We start from the raw sequence: 25,442 nt of genomic DNA, 5'->3' as shown, positions 1-25,442 counted from the left end.
GCCGCTTGTGTTTCCTCTAAGGAGGTTTTTGTCAGAAAGCGAAATAAAAATACAACAAACGTTATGATGTGTTCATATAATAATAATAACAGACGTCTATTGTTCCCGTGCTATTGTAAAATGTGTTTAAAATATTCGTGTGTGTGTGTGTTTTGGGTATTCGCGTCGGCGTGCGTGTGCTCGTGTGCACGTACAGATCCAAGTAAACTGAAGGCAAGTGATATTTTTCTTTATTCAAGTACTTACATAGAAATAACAAAACAATTGCATTACAACAAACTGAAGTGCCAAGTAAACAGGGGAGCACATCTCCCCATCACAAGGATATAGTAAAATTCATTTCAATATTCAGCTCATCATAAAATTACCTTATTATAAGGTAATAAAAACATGAAATAGGCTAAAGACATCCACAACATTTTAAACAAGACCCCTTGTTTTCTTTAAAAAAAAACAAAAAAAAAAAACAGAACAGTTATCCCAGTGTGTGTTTTCAATTGTCTATCTTGAATTGTTGTTGGGTTTATCCCATTTCACCCAATGTGACTTATTTTCATGCATAATAAAGAAATGAGCACCACCCACAGCATCTGAGGGTAGCATTTCCGTGCACATGCAAACATGAGGATATACTGTAATGAAAAGAAAACACAACACAACAGAAAACAGTGAGTATCGACTCCATCTGAACACCATAGTGTCACCGTTGAAGACCACAAAATCCCTGAAGCCACCCTGTAGTCCATAAGATGACATGAGTAGCCTATAATATCTACACATTATTGAAATCTCTTCAAACATGAGGGTTTAAAAAAAAAAACAAATCTTGTAATTATTTATTGTCACAAAAGAGCCCAAGCCTATTGCCCTGCCCAAGGCCAACGTCACAGAGACTAAATCAAACAGTTTAACACAAACATCAGCACAGGGCTGCCTTCAACTGCAAGCCGACTGAGGTCACATTTATGATTTGTTTCTCCTGTGGAGTTCTCATCTCATATTGTTTTTGATCATCCAACCCTGCAACCCAGTTTGGCACAAAGATGGCTGCTGATGTTGGCTCAGATCCAATGTGGAGCAGAGAACGAGGATGAGGCAAATTCCAATTTCAGAGCGTTCAGCCGCCCACTTTTGGACAATAAAACATTAAAAAAAAAAAAAAACAGTAAATAAATTATTCTTGGAGAAGCATTTATAAGAGGGGGATTGTTTCCGAGTTTGTATAAAAAGTCATTGACATATATCTATAGCATTCACACATTACACAGAAGGATTATTGTTCAGCAGAACATGGTGCAGCCTGTATTGTTGTTCAACCACCAAACTATATTGAAGGAGTGGGATGCAGGGGATCATATACATTTTACAAAATGTACCTGTCCATTACAAAAGTGTCACAAAACAAAAGTGACCAGCACAGTGAGAGGATATGACTGATGAAATATTGAGTTCTAATTACATGGCTTCATTTAGACATGGAAATAGTTTGGCGTATTCTCCGCCTCACTCTGCATCGTCCCTCAACAGGAAGCAAACATAAACACAGTTTTCTCTCAGAGGAGGCCACATTCTATATATTATAATTAAAACCGTCCATTCTAACCAGCAACGTGTCAAATCAAGAGCATCACTTTTGGTCAAATACATTAAAAATAAGTCAGAGTCTATAATGGATTGTGTCTAACATCAAATTATTCTACATAAACATTTTGTATTTCCTATCACGTCATATACTATATATATTCTTTTGTGCTGACTCAATGAGGCTGTCTGCTACATGATGTTTGCCATTACTCATAGCAATATTTAACCTGGGAAACTGAAATATAATGTTTGAATATTGGTTATTATCGAGCTAATCATCTGGGATCGGGCTTGAGGAATGCTGTGTAATGTAATGTGTAAGAAGTTACATTTTCAGTTTGTTCAGTTGTGTAGTCACATGCCTTTTAGTGGGATAAGCTCAGAAAAGTTTTATTTGTTGATGGACCATCCATGCAATAAACCATTTTTTTTTAATGACACAAAACTATTGATTTACAGTTTGATGTTACAGGGTGTGTGGATTTTTAAACTATCTGAAACAGTGCAAAGAGGTCTGTTCATTTAACCACATGGACGAGTTGAGAAAAGAATCTCTGAGGCCAAATTAATTGGAAAATAAGTGGACACTTGCCAGGAAGCTCAGCAGTGAAAACTGGTTGTTAGAGGAAAGGCAAAGCGTGGCCTTGGAAGCTTGTTTCTGTGTGCACTGTGTTCTCTGTGGCACTGCTTTCCTGAACCTTTCTTTTGGCCTTTGCTTTTGTCAGTCGATATTCTCTTTAACTCTGATTGCCGTGTCTACTGACACAATATGTACAATGTGTTTGTATAAATTCTCTGCCTCGCACACAGCACACAATCCTTAATATTCAGAGAGCACAGCCAATTACCAGAAAAACCGTCGGTCAAAGTAGAAGATGAAATTTATCTTGTATTTGAGTGATAAAATCAGAAACTATCTTCACACTTAAACAAGGTTGTTACACCTCAAAACGGGGCCATTGTGCAGTCTTAGTGATAAAAACCCTTCCTGCTTCACAGAGATTGGTTAAAACAAATATATTTAGAAAAAAAAAGGGAATATAGGTTTAATCAAATGTGATCTTTGTTGTGACACTTTTAAGTTCCCATAGAAGCTAATGGGGGAGATGAGCTTGCACAAAATATTTCATTGAATGAAATAAGAGTAATTTCCTTCTATCAAGACAAAGACCATTAAGGAATGTGAAAACATATTGGCTTTGCTCTGTAAGGGTTTTGTAGAAGAAAGCGTCCAATCATTTAGTCTCCTGTCTATCCGACAACCGGTGTTTTCTCTGCAACGGGGAAGATGTGTTAATTGAAGTAACTGATTGCGACTATAATGGAGATAAACAAAATGTAAGAAATCTTGCTGTTTATTCAGAGAACACATTAGTGCTTCCTTAAACCAGTTACCACTTTAAAATGTACAAATGGTGCAAATGCTATTATTCTTTTTTCTTTTATGGAAGATAATACACCATATTGGGCACCATTACAGTGCTCCAAAAATGTTTGCAATGACCTAGGACAACAAAATATTCTGTATTATAACTACATTACTAAAAGCTTTAAGACACATTCCGCACAAGCATCCAGTCAATTGAAAGTTCTTGTTTATGCAGACATTTGTATTTACATAGTGTGCATGAAGGCATGCACATATATGCACAATTTAATACTGAATTATGGTGCATTTGACATTTGAGTACAAAAGTGTAACTTCTACTGTAGCTACCTGCATACATGTTTGTATAATGTACAAAAACAACAAGTCCTTAGTTTACAACTCAGTCTCAGTCACTCTGCATTAGAAAAGATGTAAACATGGATTTGGACATTTAAATTTTCCCCTTACCATATGCCGTTCATTGTTTGGTAATTTAAACCAAATAGTTTAGTCCTTTTACACTGTGGATCCGTCTTTCATCTTTGCTTTCATATACTGCTGGTTTGCAACCCAGTGTCATGTATTTACTGTAAGTAGTTCAGTATGTGTAACTGTGCTCTTAGTTAATTTTATTTACGGGTTGGTGGCATATGTCACGAATATATTGCATATAATTGCAGAACTCAAGAAAAATGAAAAATGAACACTATTGGTGAGCTTTTAAAAAAAAAAGAATCAGAAATTATATCTGGTAACATCACATAAAGCCACCATATAAAAAGGCAACAAAAATACACAGTGTCTCTCAGTGACTATTAAATAAATAAGTATTGGCAAAGGCATTGATTGCTGCAGGCATGTTTGTTTTATAAGTACAGGTAACAGGACAAGACATCGGTTTGCTTTGTGTAACCCTTTCAACCATTTTCTAGACCAAATGAATCTAAATCTGAGATTCGCTGCTTGAATCTGATCTTTCCTTTAACTCAACATGTGTGCTAAGCTGATATCACTGCTATGTTTGGCAAATGTCAGGCACAATAATAAGAACAAGGTTGGCTGTATCACCACAACACATTTGGCACATTCTTTTGAGAAAACAACATTCAAATAGAAAATAAAAAAACACGACACCTCAACAAAAACAACAAAAAGACATCCAAGTGCCACTAATAAGGTATCCATGACAGTACACAAATATAACCAATTGCACTTTAAACAGCCTAATAAAATTAATGCATACATCCCAGACGACTTACCCTTTAACTAAACTCCATTGTAATTGTGTCTTTTTTTGACTCCTATGATGGATTCTGGCTTCCTTCCAATTTAGAAATTCTCAGTAAAATTTACAAAAGTGTATCCACCCCGAAAACCCTATAGGATGACCTTGTGGACAGAATATGCCAAGGTGCCCTTCTTTGTGCTGGCACTGTGTTACAGTAGCTGAGGCTCTGAGTTACTTGAAAGAGAAGGGCGTAGCAGCCTTTCCCCTCTTACTTAAACTAAAGGCAACTGAAAAGAGCAGGGGATGTAAAAGAGAGGAAAAGAGTCACCTATTTATCTCATAGTGGACGTGATCCCTTCTTCCTTAGTCTCTTTATGAGGCATGGAGAGGGTCCAGTCCAAGCGCACGTAGTGACGGTCATGACGTTCCCACTGTTGGCCCCCCACAGGAGCTGGGTGGCGAGCTGTGGCTCCCAGCCGCCCCGCTGCTCTTGTCAGCTGGCTTCTTGTCCTTCTGTTTCAGGTGAACCTTTGAGTGTCTCTTTCGCTCGTCGCTTCTGGCAAACTTGCGCCCACAGAACTCACAGGAGAAGGGTTTCTCGCCTGTGTGTGTGCGGATGTGTGTGGTTAGGTGGTCACTCCGACTAAAGGAGCGCATGCATATCCTGCACTGGAAGGGTTTGTGACCTGTGTGGATGCGAAGGTGACGCGTGAGCTCGTCTGAGCGTGAGAAGCGTCTGTCACAGTTCTCCGCCGGACAGGCGTGCGGCCGTTCGTGGACGGGGGTTTTGCTGGGACGGTTGGGGTACTTCCGTGGCCGGATGGGTTTGAGGGTGAGAGTCTGTGGCGGTGGGTGGTGCTGAGGAGGGTGCTGCTGCCCGCCGATGAAACCTGGGTGCATCTGCTGTTTGTCTTTGAAAGCCCTGATGGTCTCCAGGGGTGTGATGGGTGGAGGGTTGACTCTAATGGGGTCCATGGTCTGGAAGGGCTTGTGCTCCATCACTCCAACCTCCCCCTGATGGTGGAAAAGGTTGTAGTCGGGGATCATGGAGAAAAGGCTGCCATCCATGGAGGCTTTGGATGTGGAGTGATAGTCATTGCCAGGGTAGGCTAGAGCCGTGCTGGTGGCAGGGCTGTGGTGGAAGGAGACCTGGTCCTGGTACAGGTCACTGCAGGTGGAGTAGGCAGGCAGTGGCGGACCATAAACCTGCTCCATATCTGACGTCTGTCCCATGCCGGCTGCAGAGGAGGATGTCTGCGTTGTTACCGTGCCGGGTGATGGAGAAACGCCCAGGATCCCTGCGCTGACAAGACTGATGATGTTGTTGTCAGAGCACCAGCCAGAGCCACCAATGCCACCTGACGGAGGAGTGTCAAAGGCAAACTTCCCCAGATAAGTGACAGTCTGCCCGCTGCGGTTGGACTGGAAGCTGGATCCATACTGAATCTCAGCGGATGTTTTCTCGCTTCCCATGCCCAGATCCATGATATTATCTGGATAAACGCAAATAAAAAACAGATATCATGAACAAATCATCCACATGGTTGCACAAACACAAATATGAAATGCAATCAGTTGGGAAGAAAAGCCTGCAAAAGTCATAATGTGGCACAAGTTGTGGAAAACAAAGTCTGGAAAATTCACTTTGTCAAGCTATATGAACTTGAAGTGGCAATTCCTCGGTTTGTCCGATAATTCAGCTTTTCTGCATATCTTTGTAATAGTGTGCCAAAAAAAAGATAAAAAACAAAAATAAGTCCACTACAGTTCATGAAGAAATGTGAGCGCTGTCAGACCTGCAAGTTAAGTGAGTGACTGCTGCATGTGAGACAGTGGTGTCTCTCTCTCTCTCAGATCCCACAAGCTCTCATAAATCAAGACCTAAACACCCCCTTTGATCCAGTCATTGTGTCCCTCAGGAGGACAGCCAAACTGAATGGCTAGATCTGATTTCTTTACAGCAGGGAGGATTATAAGGCAGACGCCACATCTATCACGCTCAAGGATTCAAAAAACATTTGCAGCATAGAACATCTGCACATAACGGGGGTAAAAATCTTAAGTGTTTCCAATCCAATCTCTGCATTAGTGAGCTTAACAACATTTTCACAAATTTCCTTGATATTTTAATTGTACAGAACCGTGCACTTCACACTCACACACATTTAAAAGATGCCATAAAAAAACAGCACATGCAGATGTGCTTAATGGGGATACATTTGTGTGCTGATCGCGCTCCGAGGGCTTAATGTGAGACATTTGAACAGAATTCTTTCTTAAACAGAAGTTAAAATAGACCTCTCTTTTCATTTGCAGGAAATCATACCAGAGGTGCTTAAATATTACAGTAATTACAGCATGCTGGAATTTGGCTAAGGGCAAATCATAATGAAACAACAAAAGCTAAATTATGTATATTGCACAATAGCATTGTGGCACACAAGGTATAGGAACAATGACACTTGTGGCACGTTTTTTATTGGCAAAGAATGACATTTAGAAAGCAAGCCTGAGTTGATATTAATGCATTTTACTCTAAATCTACAGTTTCCTGCAGGTAAATTGATCAGTGGGACATTAAACTGAATGAGGGGCATCACATAAAGTCATCACTCTTTTTGTATAGGTCAGTGTTGAAGAGCAAAGGACACACCTGCTCCACCTGTAAAATTACAGCATGGTACTCTAAAATGTATTATTGTTATTTGCCCAAAATTAGCATACATGCAGAAATTACAAATATAACATTTTTAGAGTTTATAATTTGAATTTCATCAAGATCATACATAATTAAAACAGCAAGGCACACCTGTACTGGAACACCTTTTTTTCTATTCAGCTTCATTTCATTTGTTTAAATATCTTGTCTCACAGGTCACATAAAATACATTTTGTTGCTGTGTTTATAGAGAAATGTCTTTTGTCACATATATGTTGCTTGTATTTAATTCACGTATTTACTAAATTAAGTATACTATTTATAAGACCTGGCGTTGGGATAATAAAATAACGCGCACTTCTTGGGTAAATAAGGGGAACATATTTCGGGTAAAATTCAAACTGAGATATAGTTTTAGTTTGTGAAAAAAAACTTGAACATAAAAACCCGATTAATGAACAAAGTTTGACAAGGAAAAAGTAAATTGCGGTCATATGGACGCCAGGTAAAGATGTAGTATATTTTCGTGCAGCATTGACCCATCACCTCAGAAGGTGAGTCTGTGCAATTAGTGGTTGATTTATTGCCAACACTGAGCAGAACCAACAAGTCATCTTTATGTAGGCGTCTGAATTAATCAGAAATATACGTTAATCTGGACCAAGCAATACATCGATCAATATCTCCGGCCTCGCAATTTACTGAGTATAAAATGGTTCGTCTCAGCATGTGTCATATAGGGAAAAGCAGCCACGCACGCCTACTAATATCCAATCCGTGATATGTGTATAGAGTTGTGAATGACAGTCATTGTCTAAAGAAGTTGACCCATCTTTGCGGGTTTATGTTATATTACTAAATCACTGGCATTTGTAGTTTGACCACATTAATTGGACACATTTTCTCATAACCTACAGATTTCAGTTTCAATCAGGAGCCGATTGCGTTTTAAGTGGACTTCGCGTAAAACAGCATTTCTTCCCTCAGCCGTTCACAAGACATTTCCTCAAACACGCCTCAGCTCTGGGGAATATAAAGTCACTACAAAATACGGTAGATTTGTATATATATATATATATATATATATATATATATAATGTCTTAGCCGATGGTTTAAAAAAAGTTTTTTATACGAGTACAGTTGCCTTTTTCACGTTACGTTTGAAATCCTGACATGTCGGCTACGGACAAGGAATAAATAAACAAATACAATAAATCACATGGCCGACCTGAAAGTCAGTCATTTTGAAGGTGTATGTAATTCATAGTGGCCAGTGTTAGCCTACACCTGACCCCGAAAAAAAGTATTCTGTAGGCTACGACAGTGTGCCTTTGTGCGCTACAGCCAGAGCGCAAACAGGTGCTCCGAGCCTCAAGACAACTGTTGCCTTTCGCGCACAACGCAGTTTGTACCACTTTAATCAAAACACACATACAACAAAAAACAAAAGTAGATGAAAATCTTACCTGTATTCATCTGTGAATAGTGGTTAATAGATTCCGTACTGGTGAAGATATTCATAGATGCCGGGATGTCCTCTTCTGGGTAGAGACTGTCAGGGATCGTGTTTATTAAACTGCTCATCGTAAGAGGGAGCTTCTCCGCTAGTTTCCCTGTCATAGCAGTTATATTCAGTCCGACATTTATAAAAAGGACAACGTGCAGGTATCCAAGTAGTTACACAAAAAACAGCGTGTGTTCTCAAAGTGGAAAACACAGGTGTGGACCAGGAGTGACAAAAAAAAAAGAGGAGAGAGGAGCAGGGATGGATCCTGTTGCTGTAGCTTATCCAAGTATCCCGCGGAGGACGAGCAGCGCCGGTTATCTCCTCCTGTGTGATCACAGGCTACTGTTGTTATTAATCTGATCACTGTGGAAGCTGATGGGCTGCTTGTGGGGGAATTTGAAGTCTGTGAATCAATGGAGGAGGTGGTGGTGTTGGTTGCACAAGAGCAGCTCTACTCGCTCTATTGGAGCTGGATAGGGGACTCCAGTCTGCTTGTATTAAATAGGGGGATGGAACATTTGCGTGACGTAGATGACCATATATGGACAGAGCGCCAAGCGCCCAGGCTCTCCGCGCGTCAGTCGGTGGAAACTACAGTGGAGGCACAAGGCTCCGATAGATAGATAGATACAAAGTTCACTACATGGCACCTCCAGCTGCGTCCTTCTTCATGATGAGCCGATTCTCCACTGTTCCTATCCTCGTGGAAACCATTACAGTGATTCAACAGCGTGTTATCTTTATTATTATCAGGCATTATGATGTCCATTGTGGACCATCAGGCACACTGGGAGCTTTTTACGCAGCTGTGTGTGAGTGAGAGAGAAAGAGTGTGTTGTGGCTGTAGGGGCTGCCACTCGTAAAACACACTACTTTATGTCATGAGTTAGGCCTGAGTGCCGTTTATTCATATTCTACCAATACTGACGAAATACTGGACTATGTTTATTTCTTGAATTGTTGATTAGATTTTTCTTTTCGATTACTTTTCGTCCAAATAAACTCAAGACAGAAGAAGCCCGACTCTGCTTTCATTTTGCTCCTGGTGAACGTGCAAACGCTTAGTGCCGTCCTGCATTGCTGAACACTGGTTCAAACCGCTTTTTCATGCAGCAACACTCACAAAGACGGGTAATTGACGGAGTTAATCGCTTGTAAATATTGCAGGCGCATTGTAAATCCACAGACTTGCTTTGACTTGGAGCCCAAGTGACCGCCTAAGTGGAAACTCCAAAAAAGGCAGTGTCCGGCCCCGCCCCTTCATGTCTGTATTTGGACATGTGAGTTCCGGGTGAAGTAGAAGTGGAAAAGTGATCGGAAGCCACAGACGTTCAAAGAGATGTCAGTGGACAACGCGTCATGGCTCGCTTTTCACCAATATGGCAACTTGTGAAAAACAAAAAAAAACAAAGTGGTTGCTTTATGGTATTTTAAAAACATTCCCTTTGTGATTTGGTTGGTTACACAATAAGCTAAGAATGACTGAAAGCCTTTGGGGTCATTCAGTCATCACTTACAGTTACACTTCTTTTTAATAGTGCAGTGAGGATTTACTTAGTTTTCTGCTGAAGCTGGAACAATATAAAAACACACAGGCCTTTGCAAAAATTCACAGAAAATATTGAATGAAACGTCAGTGCCAGAATATTCAGACCTGAGAAATTAATAGTACCTCAATGAACCAGAAGTGTAAACAGAGTGTGTGGGAGAATTAGTCTGAATCACGCTCTGTGTTTAGGGGGCTTACACAAACAGAGCAGATCTTGTGCGTCTCATTACCACAGGCGAGTCCTCCATCCATGTGTATGTCCGTGTGTGTTTTCTGAGTAGCAGTCATACCAGGGGGCAGCACAGGCTCCTCTCAGGGTGTCTTGTTCACCGTCTTGTGCCTTGAATCAACAAAATAGATAACAATGATCCTGGTGGACTTAATTCAAACTTTAACACTATTGTGTCCGTCCAAAGATACATTTTCTGTTGACTTAATCATCTGCCTCATACTGCCTCACTCAGACCTCTCTGCTTCACTTTTTGAACATAAGTCCAGGTCAAAGGCACCATCAATTAATATATCGATTTGTTTTGTGTTTGAGCTCTTATAGAAGGAATATTAAAATGTTAAATAGTGAGATACCTTCTGAATTGACTTTAACAAAAACCACATCTCTGGAGAGTGAATGTATCGACATGTGAATTCAGTCCATATTTGTATACCACTGCATAATTAAACAATGTATTACATATACTTGGTTTGGACTAAATAAAAGTATAATGTAATGCAGAACAATGTCATGACCTATGGCCTCATGAATGACACAGTTTAAAACATAACGATTATTATAAGCGTATAAAAGGCCGTATTTATAGCAGGGTTATTGCATCATATCGAGTTATTTTGTCTGTTGTTCCTGTTATTTTGTCCAGCCCATGAAGTTGCACAGGTTGATCAATGTAGTGGAAGAACCATGGAAAATGCTGCGTCGACTGTCGTGTTTATGAATGCAAACAAATGAGAGAATCTCCAAAGGTCAGTGTGGGGATTTACTGTGTGTACTATTGTGTCTCCTCAGGGAAGCGTTAGTGTGGCTCTGCGGTTTGAAAGTTGGCCAGCCCAGCTGGAACACCTACCTGTTGCAGGTTTATTTCCTCCACCGTGAGCCGGGTCACACGGGGCAGGCCTGCAATGTTTGTCGACGGCTTGCCGTGTTAGATCTCTTTGACTGCAGCGTCCAGGCTCCTTTGCATACGGCGATTCCATGGAAGGCAGCGCATCATTTTAAAGCACAGTGGAAAACTGCCCTGGCACTGTGGATATATAGTCAAATTAGTTTTGTTTTTTCCAGGCTTCATGGAGAAGACTACAACGGCTGTTCCTTGCTATTGGTTAGAGATCTGGAAAGAGACAATGCTCCCAGTTATACCAACAGTAACTGAACATACTATATTTAGCATTACCGTTTAAAGCAAATACCTTTAATCTTTTTATGATCGAGTTTAATGTAATATTGACAGCGCGACTTGAGAAATATCTTCTATTTATTAGGTTTACCAATAAGGTTTAATCAGCTGGCAATGATGATGAAGTAAATAATCCCCAAAAGTCTTTATATCTTCAACAGCTTTTTTCATTTCAGGTGACCTGCATCAAATTTTGAAGTCATAATGTTGAGAATCTCTGATCTAAATAAAGTTAAAGTAACATGCTTGACTAAAAAGGTGTAATGGTCATACATTTCTGAGGAGCACCTAATGAAATGTGCAGACGCTTTCTGTTGCATTTCATCATCACATCATCGCTAATGGTACATTTCCTCAGTTTCCTATCAAGTCCGGTATTTTGCAATAGCTTAAATGGAACATCATTCAGCTTCTACCCAGTCATTGCTATCTGTCTGGTTATGTGCAGAGTTTTCTTTTTCACAGCTAAAAGGAGAAAGTGCATCTTTTTGCTAAGGTATCTGCTTTGACACAAGGCCAACACAGACATACTTTAGCAAAAAGCTGCACTTTAAAATGCTGCGTTCCTTGTTGGTGTCAATGTTGGCGGAGACAAGCGTTTAAAGGTTCAGTTTGTGACATATAGCAGCGACGTTACAGATTGCAACCAAATGAAACTAAAGTGGCTGACACAAAAATGCAATTGGCCCTATCTTGAGCAAGTGTTTGGTTTGTCCGTTCGGAGCTACTGTAGAAACACGGTGGACTCCGTGAAGAGGACCCGCTCTGTAGGTAGAAAGAAACGGCTCATTCTTAGGTAACAAAAACACTATTCTCATTTTCAGGGGATTGTACACTACAGTAAAACGTACATATTCATTTGATATTCCATTTCTGCCAATAGAAACACATATGCAAAGTGGTCAGCAGAGCACACTGCTGACATGCATTGGACAGATGTCGCACTCAAGCACATTTTGCCACTGCTCTCAACAAGTGATAAACGACAGGAAGTCTCCAGTGAAATAAATATTCTTCTTCAGCAGCAGCGAGAAAAGAAGAATGGAGACTCCATGCATTTTAGATCATGTAGTGCCGGTTAGGCAATTGAATTGATTATACTAATTCCTTTTAATTAATATAAGTTTGAATAAATTAAAAAAATATGAAATGCCTTTCCCATATTATCAGGGGATGTGAACAGTTGCTTTTTCCAGAGAAGCTAATATACTGTGCACCGTTGAACTACAGCTGTCAGTTTTTCTTAATCAGAATATTTCAACTCTCCTGACATTTGGGAGTAAAAATAAACACATTCAAGGAAGCTGAGTGGCAAACCCAGCTGTTTTGGCAGGATATCTCTGAGATATAAAGAAGAAACAAAAAAATGCACAGTGTATTTGGAAGTACAAATCTTGGCATTTCAATGGTGTACTGATGGATTCAAGTAGGTGGTTTTTGGAAGAATGCTCTCCCACTTGGCATGCCTCACAATGAGTGTGGAATTATACTACACTTGCCAATTGTTCAAAATGTGATTTCATAAGTCAAATAAGATGAGTAAATCAAAGTCAAGAGCGATATTCCAGCTGACAGATACTTAACATTTTTTCAAAAGCAATGGACTGTCTGACTAACTGTGGGCCTATGTGCATTGTTTTGGTTGTTCTGCTTGTGGATGCGGCTGCTTTGACTGCTAAGTCGGGGACGCAAACAAAGCAGATGCAGGACAATTTGATCAATGATCTCCCAGAGTTCATTGGGAGGGCACATAGGGGTTTACCAAGGCTGGCTTAACCACCAAAGGAACAAAAACCTCCATTGCCTACTCCTGCCTAGCCCACTGATGAGACACCAAATTAGGGTCAATGAAACCACCAACTAAAGATTGATCATCAGAACATCAAAGTCCCTCATGTAAATCCAGTCTTTTCCAGACATCTGGGGTATTGATACAAACCCCTCCCAGAGGAGGGTTGCTGGTTAGAAACCAATATTCCTCATGGGGGGGTTCTCTGACCCACCCTCTACAAAGACTCGTGAAGTCCGAAAAGTATCTAAGTATCTCCTTGTGAACGGGTTGAAAAGTTTATCCACACCATCCTCTACAGACCGGCCAGGTAGGCCTCTTATGCAACTGTACAAAGTTCAAAACGGGTTCATTGTCCCAAAGTTACATTCAAGGACGCTTCAACCTGTGTTAGAGCAGCTTTTAACTTTGAAAAACAAAAATCAATCAAGGACTTGAAAGCACCTCAATGTTTCCAATTGGGGAGAGAGTGGTCAATGGAAATATGATAAACAATGACACAAACAGCAACTTCCCTGCGCCCAACACACCACATGCCCCACAAGCCCCTCCCCCTTGCCCTGTCACTGCGGAGTATTTTGGTTCAAGTTCCACTGCAGCATCCGGCTGTGTTGCGGTCTTGGTTTCACCTCCCACTTCCTTTTTTTGGCCCTGACGTGTTTCCGTGCCTGAATTAGAATAAACTCTTTCCACGAGTTGTGATATCAGGCCGTCTTCCTCTTCTTGCCGACAGTGGTTGGAAACTAATAAGAAATCCCCAGTGAGGTCAAAATCTATCCCCCAAATCCTTTACGCCAGACCACGTGACAGAGATACAGGGCAACATCAAAACCTAACAGCTGGTGTAACACAAAGAGGAAATCTCTTTCCAACTCAACGATAAGATAGCGGCAAAGCGGGGCTGACCTGTTGCAAGCTTTGAAGAAATGATGCTGTTCAATTCAGGGAAAGTGGGTAAACATCTTATTTTATGTTATTGCACTGACAGATTCTTCATTCAGGCATCTGAGCATCCTTCAGTCTTTGTAGTTTTGGGTGAGGAACTGCAGAGTGGACACAGGCTCTCCCAGACCAAACCTTGTGATGAAGGCCTGAAGATCCCATCTACCTGTAGGAGCAGCATGACACATCCACAAAGAAATGTATTAGTATTTACAGATATTTGGGGGGAAAATATACTTAAAACCAAGGTTAGTTTTCAGTCTGATACAAAATTGTTTTGCAGATAAATCAAAACAAGTAAGCAGTTAAACCTCAAAAGTTTATTAGACATGGGTTTTTTTTGTCATACATAAATTTAGTACAGTCTGATCGCAATCTCTGGTGCACCACAAGAGTGTTTCTCATGACCGCTCGGCCCATGTTTAAGGGATCTGAGGCCTAACTGAGCAGCACATGGCTCTGGGATGTGAGTCACTGAGAACAGCACTGCTGAAAATAAAACATGTTGCTGTAATGATGGAGGTGGGAACGCAAGGACGTATTGGCAAGAAGATATGATTCAATCGCCTGGACTGTTTTTTTTCTTCCCTCCCCTTTTAAACAAACACCAGACGGCCATCCGGCTGGTATGACAATATCACTTCTAAGATTTTGACAACCGCTGATTCCCTGCAGCTTCTCCTCCCTTTACAAAAAAAAAAAAAAGACAAATTCACAATTATGATTCCAAGGCAACAAAACCCTGTGTGCTTAAAACTTGCAAACTTCAACAGATTCTAGAGAGAGCGAGTGTCTGTCTGTCTGTCTGTCTTCACATGTTTGAGTGTACATACGACAATGCTGTGCTCCACAATCCAGGGAATCGCTGACATTATGGTATTTCCGTATGTGGAGTAATTACATTAACAGCTGCTCAAGAATAGCATAGGAAAGTTAATCTTTTGAAAAGAAAGCCAACTATTGGAATGGTCCAAATCTGTAGAGAGAATGGTCTCACAGTTATGCGTTGAGTCTGACTCTCTGCCTGGATAGAAACGTTACTGCTTTTCACCTCTCGTCGCGGCTGCTTTACAGGCCTTCGCTGTAGCTGTTTTTGCCATTAGAGAGCCACATTTCGTATCCTGCAGTATCGCGGAGGAGATCTGGGAGAAGAAATACACTTTGCCACCGCCACTCGCATCAAATGCACTCACCTCGCATCAATGTAGAAACAATTCAGAAGGATTCATTCACATTTCAGACAAAAGGTCATATTCAAGACCATCATTTCTTCGGCTATTTTCAGAACACATTACTGTATTCAACTCCTATCAAATCGTACACGAGAGTTTCTATTTGTGCATCAAAATATTTGAGTGTTTTAAACATAAAATGACAATTACCAAATTATTACTCAACTATTTTAGGGCTCATGCACCCTTCCTGATCCTCACTACATGTGTAGCTTATGTGTCCGGGTTTGCCATAAGGTCGGGTCAGGCTCTGAGCTCAGCTGGGGAAGATGATGAATAATAACTGGGAGGTGAGCAGATGAGTACCTGAATCCTGCCAAGTCCCCTCTGTGAACGAGGATTGCCTGCAGAACGGGCTCCAATAATCAAGTGAGGGCAATGGAGTCAAGTGACCTGCCTGTATTATAGGGCATGGCCCCAGTGGCCCCTCTGGCCTGTGCCTCAGTGGGAGATAATGCACCGCCTCTGCAGATCCCCAAACTCCCCTCCATGTCCAGAACAAGGTCCCTCACCCAATTGAGGAAGCACCTTTAAGGGAAACTGAGGGGTGAGGCAACAAACTTTACACTGGATATAGAGGTATATTCTACGAATCATGTGGCAGATTTGACTTGCATGACAGTCATGCATTATTATTCAAACTTTCTTTTTCCCTTTTCAGGGTAAGAACCAACCGTACAGTAGTTTTAGGCAACATTTCCTCCAACCGAGAATGTCACACTGAAGATCACTTTATTGTGGAGTGACGATCAGACGGAGAGTCAAAACCAGGCACTGCTTGTAAGGCTTTCCACACATAATCCTGTCTAAAGCTGTGCAATCATTGGGCGCAATCCAAAGTGAGGCAAATTCACAATATCTGGTGCTATCACACTGGCTGGTACCCTGCAGATGCCTAGACTAACAAGTGACCTTAAAATAGGCTGGTGTCTGTCTGTTTGTAGTGCAGAGACGCGTTTCTGCCTCTCCCATCTGCCTGCTCATGGAAAGGACAGATAGTGTCGGACCTGAGGGCGATGTTAAAGTCTTCCTGCCTCCCCTTTTGTTTCCACCTTGCTTCTCCGTCTGGGTATGGCAGGGAGATCAGGACTGCTGTGAGGTGACACAGAACTGCTACATTTAGTGGTGTGGGCGGTGTCCCTGTTAAACCTCTTATAGTGTCTCGAAAATACTCAAAACCAAGTGATCCTGTTCATCGCAGTAGAGTAAGAGGAGCCATATCAGGGTAAGAGCTTCACTGAACATTCATATTCATAATAACGCCACCCTAATGTCATGAGATGGACATTCTTTGTGGGCATCGGAGGTCAGGGGTCAGCCACAGAGCAGTGCATCTGGAGTAGAGACGTGTTTCGCTCAGAGATGCTTCAGCGGGGCCGACGACTGCTGAGGAGGGACCTGGGTCGAGGAACGGTGTCACACTGTTTGGCTGCTGCTCTCAGCTCACAGCCAGCTGTCAATATCGCAGCCGACATCGTTACCAATTACACCCAACCGGGGACTGCATATTTAAAGAGATATGTCACATGTTGATTTATATTTAGTTAGTATTCATCACCTGTCACAAATCGCAGGGAATAAATCAAGAATTTATTAAACGACCCAAGCAATTAATACAATATTGGAATATTTGCTGCTTATTTTTTTCTGTTGATCAACTAATTGATTAATTAACTAACTGTTTCTTGCTGCTGCTAATGGTTATTTTCATTACTGATAGTCATTTGGTCATTTTGGTCCATCACAATTTTTTACAGTCCGAGATCATCAAATTCCATGTTTTATCCGTCCAACAGTCCAAAACAAAAATTTTATTGTGTTTACCTTCACTTATGACAAAGAAAAACAGCAAATCAAGTGACTACCTGTAACTACAAATTATTGGGCACTTTTGCAATAGATTAATCTGATATTTTCCTGTTAATCTACTAATTGATTAGCTGTTTCAGCTCTTTGATTATTCATTTCAACAGTGAATAATAATATTAAGCTATTCATAGGTGATAGGAGTTGAGGAAAAATTAAGAAACTTTTACCTCGAACCAACAAGCATCTGTTAAAAAAACAAAAACAAAAAAAAAACACAACTAGCCAAAATCCGAAATGTCAAAGTGTTCCTTTAAGGCAGCCGACTCCTGGCTGAAACTCAGGCCTGCTGTAGCAACCAAATCCTGGCTCTCTTGACTCCACGCAGCTCTGATTAATGGTAGAGGCTGTGGGTGGGTGGTAGACATGGATCTGCCCATTACCACACTGCAACATTGCAAATGGCTTCAATTACTGTGGAGTGTGCTGAGCTGGCAGTAGGGGCTCTAGGAGGCAAGATGAGCAACGTACACCATCCAGCAGCTAACTCCACTGTGATCTGTTCATTCACACAACATGATCGTCGTGTACATCCTCTGCTTCGTAATTTACTACGAAAAGAAAGAAGGGAACTCATCAATTTTTAGCCAACAATTCTGATGCAGTTTTTTTTGTGACCGTCCCCCCTTTTTTTGTTTCTGATCAATACAGTTGAGGTCCCATTCAGGAGGCAGGGCCCGGGATGCGTGAACAGTGCATGTGCAAACTACCGTGTGGGCTGAAACAACATGGCCTCTCTCAAGGCCTCCGTTTCCCTGCCCGGGAAACGCTAACACTGTTTCCCTTGACAAACTGACTCGGTGGCACTGAACAGTAGCAGGACATATTGAGGGCTTGCCAAGTGGCTGACAAGTATCACAAGGGCCTGTGTGCCCACGCCTGCCCCCCACCCTGGCACAGGGGCAGCCTCCAGTCAGGGACAGCCTTCCTGAGCCAGAGTGAAGGGGATTCCCCACGATCACGCCCCTGTGCCTGGTGCCAAGAGCACAGCCCCCCTGTAGTTCCTTGTGTAACAAACCAGCTGTCTCCATAAGTTCACTGACCCACATGCATAACCTTATCACAGGAGGCACAACAGCCCTGCTCCACCTCCCATTGTTTAACCCTTTTACTATTTAAGCGATGGTCAGAGATGAAAAGAAAAAAGACGACAAATTTGCGATGAAATTGAGTCAACGACTGCGCTACTGGAAGTGGAAAACGATCATTAGGAGTCTCCCACCCACGTCTAAATGCTCTCCCTTTGCAAATCACATCAATTAATGTCATGGGCTATGAAAAATGCTCTCTGTGTCATACCACATGGAGGGAGGACAGACGCTAATAAGTGAACATACTTAACGGAGGAGGTGGGGAGACATGGGATTCCCTCCGTTCCTCTTGTCTGTGCGGGAATACCGCGCTCATGGCCAAGTGAAGGCCATCCATAATACAGCAGGTACACCATTGAATTCAAGCAAACCAATAATAACTGTAAAATTGAATATTTTTCTATTCATAAACCCTGGCTAGGCTTTCACGTGTCATTCAGCGTCTAGTTCCATTATATCCCTTTTTACAAGGGCAGTTATCCTCTCCAGAATTGACCCATCAAATGAGACATTTGATTATCCAAGAGTGAATTCCTTAATTACATTATAGATAGAACAGTTTGCAAGAGAGAGGATGTGCAACAGCGGGAGTTAAACTCATCCAGTAGATTAAGGATGGGTGGATCCACTCAGTTCAATCGCTTCATGATGAGGGGGCAACTTCTGTGTTGGAGCTGGATGCAGAAAATGAGTATGCTCCAGTTTATTTTGCACAAAAAGATATATTAAAATATTCTAAATAGCCGGCTATTATTCATGCTACCATTTCTTCACCCTAACTAGTTCTGACACAGTGAATATTATAACAATACCTTCCCAAATTCGGAGTTTGGATATGTAAAATACTCCAAAGTACAACTTTGACATTTCTTTTTCCAGAGGTTTCAACATCAAACAGACCTCAGCCTAATATGCCTTGATTGTTTGCTGACATAGCTCTCAAAACTTCAAACAGCAGAGACTGGCAGCTCCACTCATTCACGGCCACACCGCCCTGATCTCCCCTCAAATCACTGGCTGTGACCCGAGTAGAACAGACAGACGAGCACGCCTCCTGCGGGGTACCGCACTGTACATCCAAGTGCAATTGCCCACCTCCAAGAGACTTTTCTTCAGGGGGAGGAAATCTCAGAGAACCTGACGTATAAACAAAACAATAGTTCTGCTTTCTGCCAGACAAACACTGTAGTCTTTTGAAAGACAAACTAAGAAAATGATCTGGTAATAATATCAACAGTAATCAAGGTTGTAAGTTGATGTACACAGCTCATGTGTACCGACGTGGTCAGGCAGACTCGTGCAGGTCTGCGTGGGACACTTACTTGTCTCCTTGATCCCTCAGGTGTTAGAACTGTAGCAGACTTACTCACTAACCTCATTAACATTTCCCTTGTTAAGTTCAAGCACTTGGAGAAAATGATCTTTCTAAAGTAACTCCAAATACGTTGATAAAATGCTCATAATTGTTTTTTGAATTATGTATGATGATGTGTCCTCAGAAAACAGCCACGGACCAAAACCTGATCTTAAAGGTGGTTAGATAGTGTCTGGCTGGAGTGTCTCGGGACATTATATAATAAATCTAATTACTAATACTAGCAGCTTCAGTCTCCTAATATGGAAACATTACACCCTAAATAAAGGATTAAGCCCACTCAAACAAATGACGCAACACCTACATCAATCTAATGTTGTAAAATGACACAACTTCCTCCTGTATGACAGGAAATAGAATCATCTACTTGCTTAAGCTCCAAAAAAAAATCCCTGCAGTAGCCTATATAGGTTACTAAAACACAAAAAAAAGATAGTGTTTGGGCCTTGAGTTTTAATTCCTTGGTGCAATCTTTCTATTGCTGATTCAACAACTAACTGTTGGCAGTTGTGTTGATCAGTGTTGTATGATGGATGATGCTGCAGGAGCCAACATGGCTGTGAACTCAAAGTGCTGGTGAGCGGAGTCATTACCGCGGGAGGACTTCTCCTGCTCAGTGAGTGACACTGGTGCGTCTGGAAGCTGCTCAAACAACATGAACTGGTAGCGGTGAAAACCAGATTTCTGTGGCGGGGTTGGAGGATGGTAGTCTGCGTGGAAAAACAAAGAATCAGAATGAGGAGAGCTGAGATCAGTGATATTACATAGCAATATATATACGATTTTCACAATGATGCAACTAAAATCTAACAGTGGGCTTAATCTTTGAAATCCAAATTCTTCATCCTCTTTATGAATCTGGATTATTTTTCTAGATTACAATAAACAATGGTAGCTGTAGATCCATAAAAATTCCTAGCGTTCTTCAGTCACTCTGGGTTGTGGGATATAAGTGGGCTGGTGTTCCTTTGGATAAATCCTCTTAAATTAACACCGACACTGAAGGACAGTAAACACCCAAAATCACTCTCAGGGTTCACATCTGACTCTCAACTCTATTGTTGCCGTTACACCCCTTACACTCCCTCACAAATGCTAATTTGGGCAGAACGACGTGATTGGACGGGTTTATTACAGTCCTGTAACAACCACAGACACCAGATTTATTCCTTTTTTTTTGGTCAGTCTGCCCTGCTCACTCCTGGTTCTGGTTCTTCAGAGCCTCCCTTCCCTCCAGTAGGTCCAGCTATACGGACTGGGCCTCGAGCAGCGTGGGGTCTGTGATGGCTCTGGTTCTCAGGCCCCCCTGGAGCCTGAGCTGAAGGAGTTTCTAATGAACCTGCTTGATTTCATCTGATTTTGTTCGAAGCCTGGTGGCACCAATGAGGCATTAATTAAGAATAACTGTATGGAAATAAAAAATCTTCTCGCTGCTAGTCTTCCTCACTTATGTAGGTCATAAAGAGGCATCAGGATTAAATTGAGACAGTTATATAACCAGTTTAATGTTCCTCACAGTAACTTTCAGTTAAATTGCTGAAAGTGACAATGAAATAAAAACTAAATGTTAACTAAACAAAAAAATAAATCTTAAACAACACAAATGACGAAGACAAGCTTATGTCATGAAAGTAAACCAAGATATAATGAATTGAAAACCATACTTACCAGTGAGGGTCTTCCCACGTATCTGTCCGTTCTTGAGCGCATTGCCCTGGTAATTCAGACACAGAGGGACATTTATGACGGATAGTAACGTCGGGTCAATGATCGGTAAACAAATACGAACTAAAAATCAAATCAAATTAGACAAGAAAGAAGAACATACAGTGAGACATTACACAGCTTCCTACAACACAACATGATGCCACTTTCCCTTTGTACTGCCACAGCCAACTGTTACACACTCCCTTAGCTCACTGGTCAGTCCTTGAATTAGCACCCACTACCAACTTCAGAAAGGCGGGAGTGGCCCTTTAATTCCCAAAGGCAGTTTTTATTTGGAGCCAATTTTGTCACAGTTTACTAGACATATACTGTCATATTAGATCCATAGATCCATAAAACATTGAGACTTAGGTGATGATTGGAAAGAGACAATAATTTGTCGCTAGTATCTAAAAATAAAAAAGAGCAAATTAAACCACTGAGTGGATTTCTAGGTAGCAATTCCCCATATTATTAATTGTACATCAACTTCCTGTTGCCTAGAAACAGATATTGTGTCACCCGATGTGAAGCGCAGATATTATTCATAAGCATTTTCTACTGTATATTTGTCAGGTTAAACTCCCTCATCCCCAGGAAGCACACAGTTAAGCACCTCGCACTGCAAATTGCACACATGAATGTTTGTTTAATAGACTTGGCTGCTTATTGCAAGACGGCTGCATCCTCGAGTGGGAGGAAAAGGACTAAATGTGTTGTCTGTGAAGTGGCCCTAAAACCCACTTGAGGTAAGCATGGAAGTCCCCATCGAAAGCATCAAATATCTGGTCTCGGCACCTATTTCTGTCCTCTTTTTGTCCACACATAGGCTCCCCCCACAGGGTGACAAAGGTACTGTGTTACTAGACAGCATGCAAGGACAAAAGACAAGCAGGATAGTTTGTTTTTTCTCTCATCTCTTTTGATCCTCAGATAAAATACAGCTGATAGTGATGTAGAAACCTTAAACCACGTTCTCTTTGGGGATGTGGACTTAACCAACTCAGAGCCTACGATGGTATGTTGCAGATTACCATCTTGGGAATAGTGCAAACACATTTTTCACTTAGCAATTACAATCTTTTGTTAAATAGGGAATGAAAATATTACACTGTTGGAAAGATATATTCTTGTCAAGGAAACGGGAAGATTTTGCTTTCTGGTCATATGTGGAGATTTAGGAGATTAGACGGATCACAAATGCGGTTTGGAGTTGATCATGACACATGGTGCCAATTAAATTGTTCCAACTCTATTGTCATAAGTACATAGTATGTCCTTAAATCCACACCAGATTGACTTTTTTTTTTTAAACACAACTGCTTCGTGTATATTTGACTCTTTCAGTAAAGAAACACAGCAGCATTAAAGCACGTGTCCTCTGTTATACATCATCTTATCTGTAAGTCTGTAACTGCTGTTTAGCAGGTTTAAGTACGAGAGTGCAGAGCACCAGTGTTTACACAGCCTGGTAGAATTCAGAAGATTAGTTTCAACTGCGAGTATCTTCTTCATCCACTGATCAGTGAGAAAAAATGCTTTATTTAGAAATAGCAAGAGTCCTGCAGCCTGCAGGATCCAAACCCATTGCCATAGCAACAGGTAGTCAACATTTCCCCACATCTTAATGTTCGACTCTCGCTCGCTCTCCATGGCACCCTCTGCGTTTTTAATTTCATCACAATACAGAGAGTAAAAGCAACGGCAACTTAATGCAAAAATATAAATGCAGCCAAACATTAAAAGACAAATGAATCATGTGCATAACTCACATAGAATCACATGCATTGATACTCAGATATACACGTCTTTTAAGTAATCAGTTGTGTGGTTGTGGTGGTTTTAACTGCTCCCGAGCAGAGCTGGTGTCACAGTAGTTGTGACAGGGCAGGGCAGTGTGAGGTCGCTGACTCTTGGTGTTCACTGGGGAGTGACGGACTTGCTCACACTAATCTAAAGGACATTCTCACATGGTGGGCGGCCTCCCTCAGGGACCCTGCTGTGGGGGCGGGACACGGAGCCGGAAAACTTTTGACCACTAAATGATTGACAGCCGCTCGCTGTGTTAATTGTGTTTTTTTTTTTTGTATTAAGAAAGGTTCAGCTTTAAGTGTGGGTTTTAATATGGGTGTAGTTCTATTCTTGCGGTATTTTTTTACAGGTAGAAATACAAGTGCAAAGTTGAAATGTTAAGTTTCACAAAAACATCCGGGGACCACAATAAAATACAACAACAGCACGTAGAAGTACTGAAACGATGATATCGATGATCCTAGCGTTGTTTGAGTGCTTCGAATTCATCGTAGTTTGACTTAATTAAATTAATCTAATTCCAACCAATCATGGTGAACGATTTTCTTGTTAACCCCACCCGTGCAAAATCTGGGAATGATGATGTCATAGATTAGTGCTATAACATGATTACAAGGCTCACACATTGTCTGTTGTCCCCACCAATGTGCTGGAAAACAAGCACTTCGTTTGGGCTCTCATTTAAGTTATTGCTGCATGGATGGTAGATAACAAAAACTGTATTAACACTTTATACAGTAAGGATCTTAATATGGATACCATGTCTAGTGACAAAAGACATTCCAAAAAAAATGAAACCTGATGGATGTAATTGCAAAAGCATAAGAAGATGAATTAAGTCACGGTTCAATAAATATATTTAATCAATAAGTAATAAAGCATCGGTGAAAATTTGATGCAAAAGAAGTGTGTTGGCTTCTTGTTACTTCTTATAAAGTAACAAGATTACTAGAGAATATAAAGAGAATATTCTCCAGTATATCATACTATAGGTATATTATGCATCTGTTTCACAACATATCTCACAGACACTAAATAGTATAACTTGTGCAGTACAGCACACAGGTGCACTGACCAGCCGTCAACCGTTGTATTTTTGGATCACGCTAGCTCAAAGTTACATTACATAAGGCAGATGTCAGAGAAAACGGTAGCTTGGACGATTGTAATTGTATTGTTTGCTCATGATAGAAATGCAAAGCATAGCATATTACAGATATATAGATCCACTGGTCACCGATAGTCTCTGTAAGTAACGTGTTTAATCTGAAGCAGTCGACTGAAAAGCAGCAGAATATTAAAAAGTGATTCTTTACCACGAGATCCCAATAAAGTCCTCACAGCGTCTGTGTCAGTGTTTCAACTGTTGAAGTTATGTCATTTAAACAGCTGAAAGTTGAAAAACACGAGGAACTGATTCATTATCTATGCAGTTACCAAGGAACCCACTATCAGTGTTTCCAGATATTCTCTCATGTAGGCGCTGCATTTTAAATTCGCATGTTCATGAGTTACATAATGTCTCTTTAAACTCTTATTGTTTGATATAAAAGTTACATACAAACACAAACAGTGTACCATATACCAGGGTCACATGAAATATCTCAAATCCATTGTTATTTGTTCTTTATGTTGATATATATATACTTTTGGATATATATTATATTTATATTGTACATAGTAGTTAAATGTTTCAATGTTTCTGCTTACCTCTGTTCTACTTTGCTGTCTTTAATGTCCTTTTTTATATTTGTCTTGTTTATTTGTAATTTCTATGTACAGTATGTACATTGAGAGCAACGTGAAACCCGGAGTCATGCTTACGCATACATGGCCAATAAAGCATCATTAATCTACTGTTACCATAAAGTATTATTTACTCATGTAGTTGAAGGACAAACCAAAGATGTTTTATTCGACTGTTAATCAAACAAACAGAGAATAACACAAAGTACTGAGGTTGAGTTCATGTGAGAGTTATGAAGTCAAAACAAAATGAGACTCTTTTACATCTCATACAAGGGGAATACCCATTCTTGTGGCTGTGATAATGAATCACACACTGAGCTGTGTGGGAGAGGCAGAAACTGACAGCGAAATACACTAAAAGCATCAAAATGGATGTTAAGTATTTTACACACTTAACAGAAAAGAACATTATTTAAAGAGGAGAGCTAACAGGGAACCAATGAGGACTGGAGTTGTTAATTCACCCATACATATCAAAAGTAAATGTAAATCCAGACAATACCATCGGCTAAATATTTGCTTTGTTCCATTTGTTCCTAAATGTTAACAAAACTATATTCACATATTTCTTCA

General features: G+C 40.8%; 2 protein-coding genes across 4 annotated transcripts in view; both read right to left on the bottom strand.

Moving 5' to 3' along the window:
• Window positions 1-249: 249 nt before the first annotated feature.
• egr3 (early growth response 3) lies at window positions 250-14,075 on the bottom strand. 3 transcript variants are annotated; one of them, XM_031849141.1, is made up of 3 exons: window positions 14,002-14,075; window positions 8,308-11,153; window positions 250-5,674 (listed from the first exon to the last, which is right to left on the bottom strand). In XM_031849141.1, exons 2-3 carry the CDS (start codon window positions 8,459-8,461, stop codon window positions 4,599-4,601), a joined length of 1,230 nt encoding a protein of 409 aa, XP_031705001.1. In that variant the 5' UTR covers window positions 8,462-11,153; window positions 14,002-14,075; the 3' UTR covers window positions 250-4,598. The 3 variants fall into 3 exon arrangements, with proteins under 3 accessions (XP_031705001.1, XP_031704999.1, XP_031704998.1); XM_031849139.1 differs by lacking the exon at window positions 14,002-14,075 and having other exon boundaries at window positions 8,308-9,734; window positions 10,128-13,948; XM_031849138.1 differs by lacking the exon at window positions 14,002-14,075 and having other exon boundaries at window positions 8,308-10,237; window positions 10,977-13,948.
• The window catches only part of pebp4 (phosphatidylethanolamine binding protein 4), a 47,725-nt gene continuing 36,326 nt past the window's right edge, over window positions 14,044-25,442 (bottom strand). The window contains exons 5-7 of the mRNA XM_031849143.1: window positions 21,270-21,315; window positions 20,195-20,311; window positions 14,044-14,203 (exon numbers count right to left, since the gene is read on the bottom strand). Of these exons, the coding sequence (XP_031705003.1) occupies window positions 14,112-14,203; window positions 20,195-20,311; window positions 21,270-21,315 (255 nt within the window). The 3' untranslated portion in view covers window positions 14,044-14,111. The remainder of the gene's footprint in view (window positions 14,204-20,194; window positions 20,312-21,269; window positions 21,316-25,442) is intronic.

Source organism: Anarrhichthys ocellatus, unplaced genomic scaffold (genome assembly GCF_004355925.1).
Source record: "Anarrhichthys ocellatus isolate YVR2014 unplaced genomic scaffold, GSC_Weel_1.0 scaffold9, whole genome shotgun sequence".
Taxonomy (NCBI): Eukaryota; Metazoa; Chordata; class Actinopteri; order Perciformes; family Anarhichadidae; genus Anarrhichthys; species Anarrhichthys ocellatus.
This window is presented reverse-complemented; position numbering and strand designations above follow the sequence as displayed.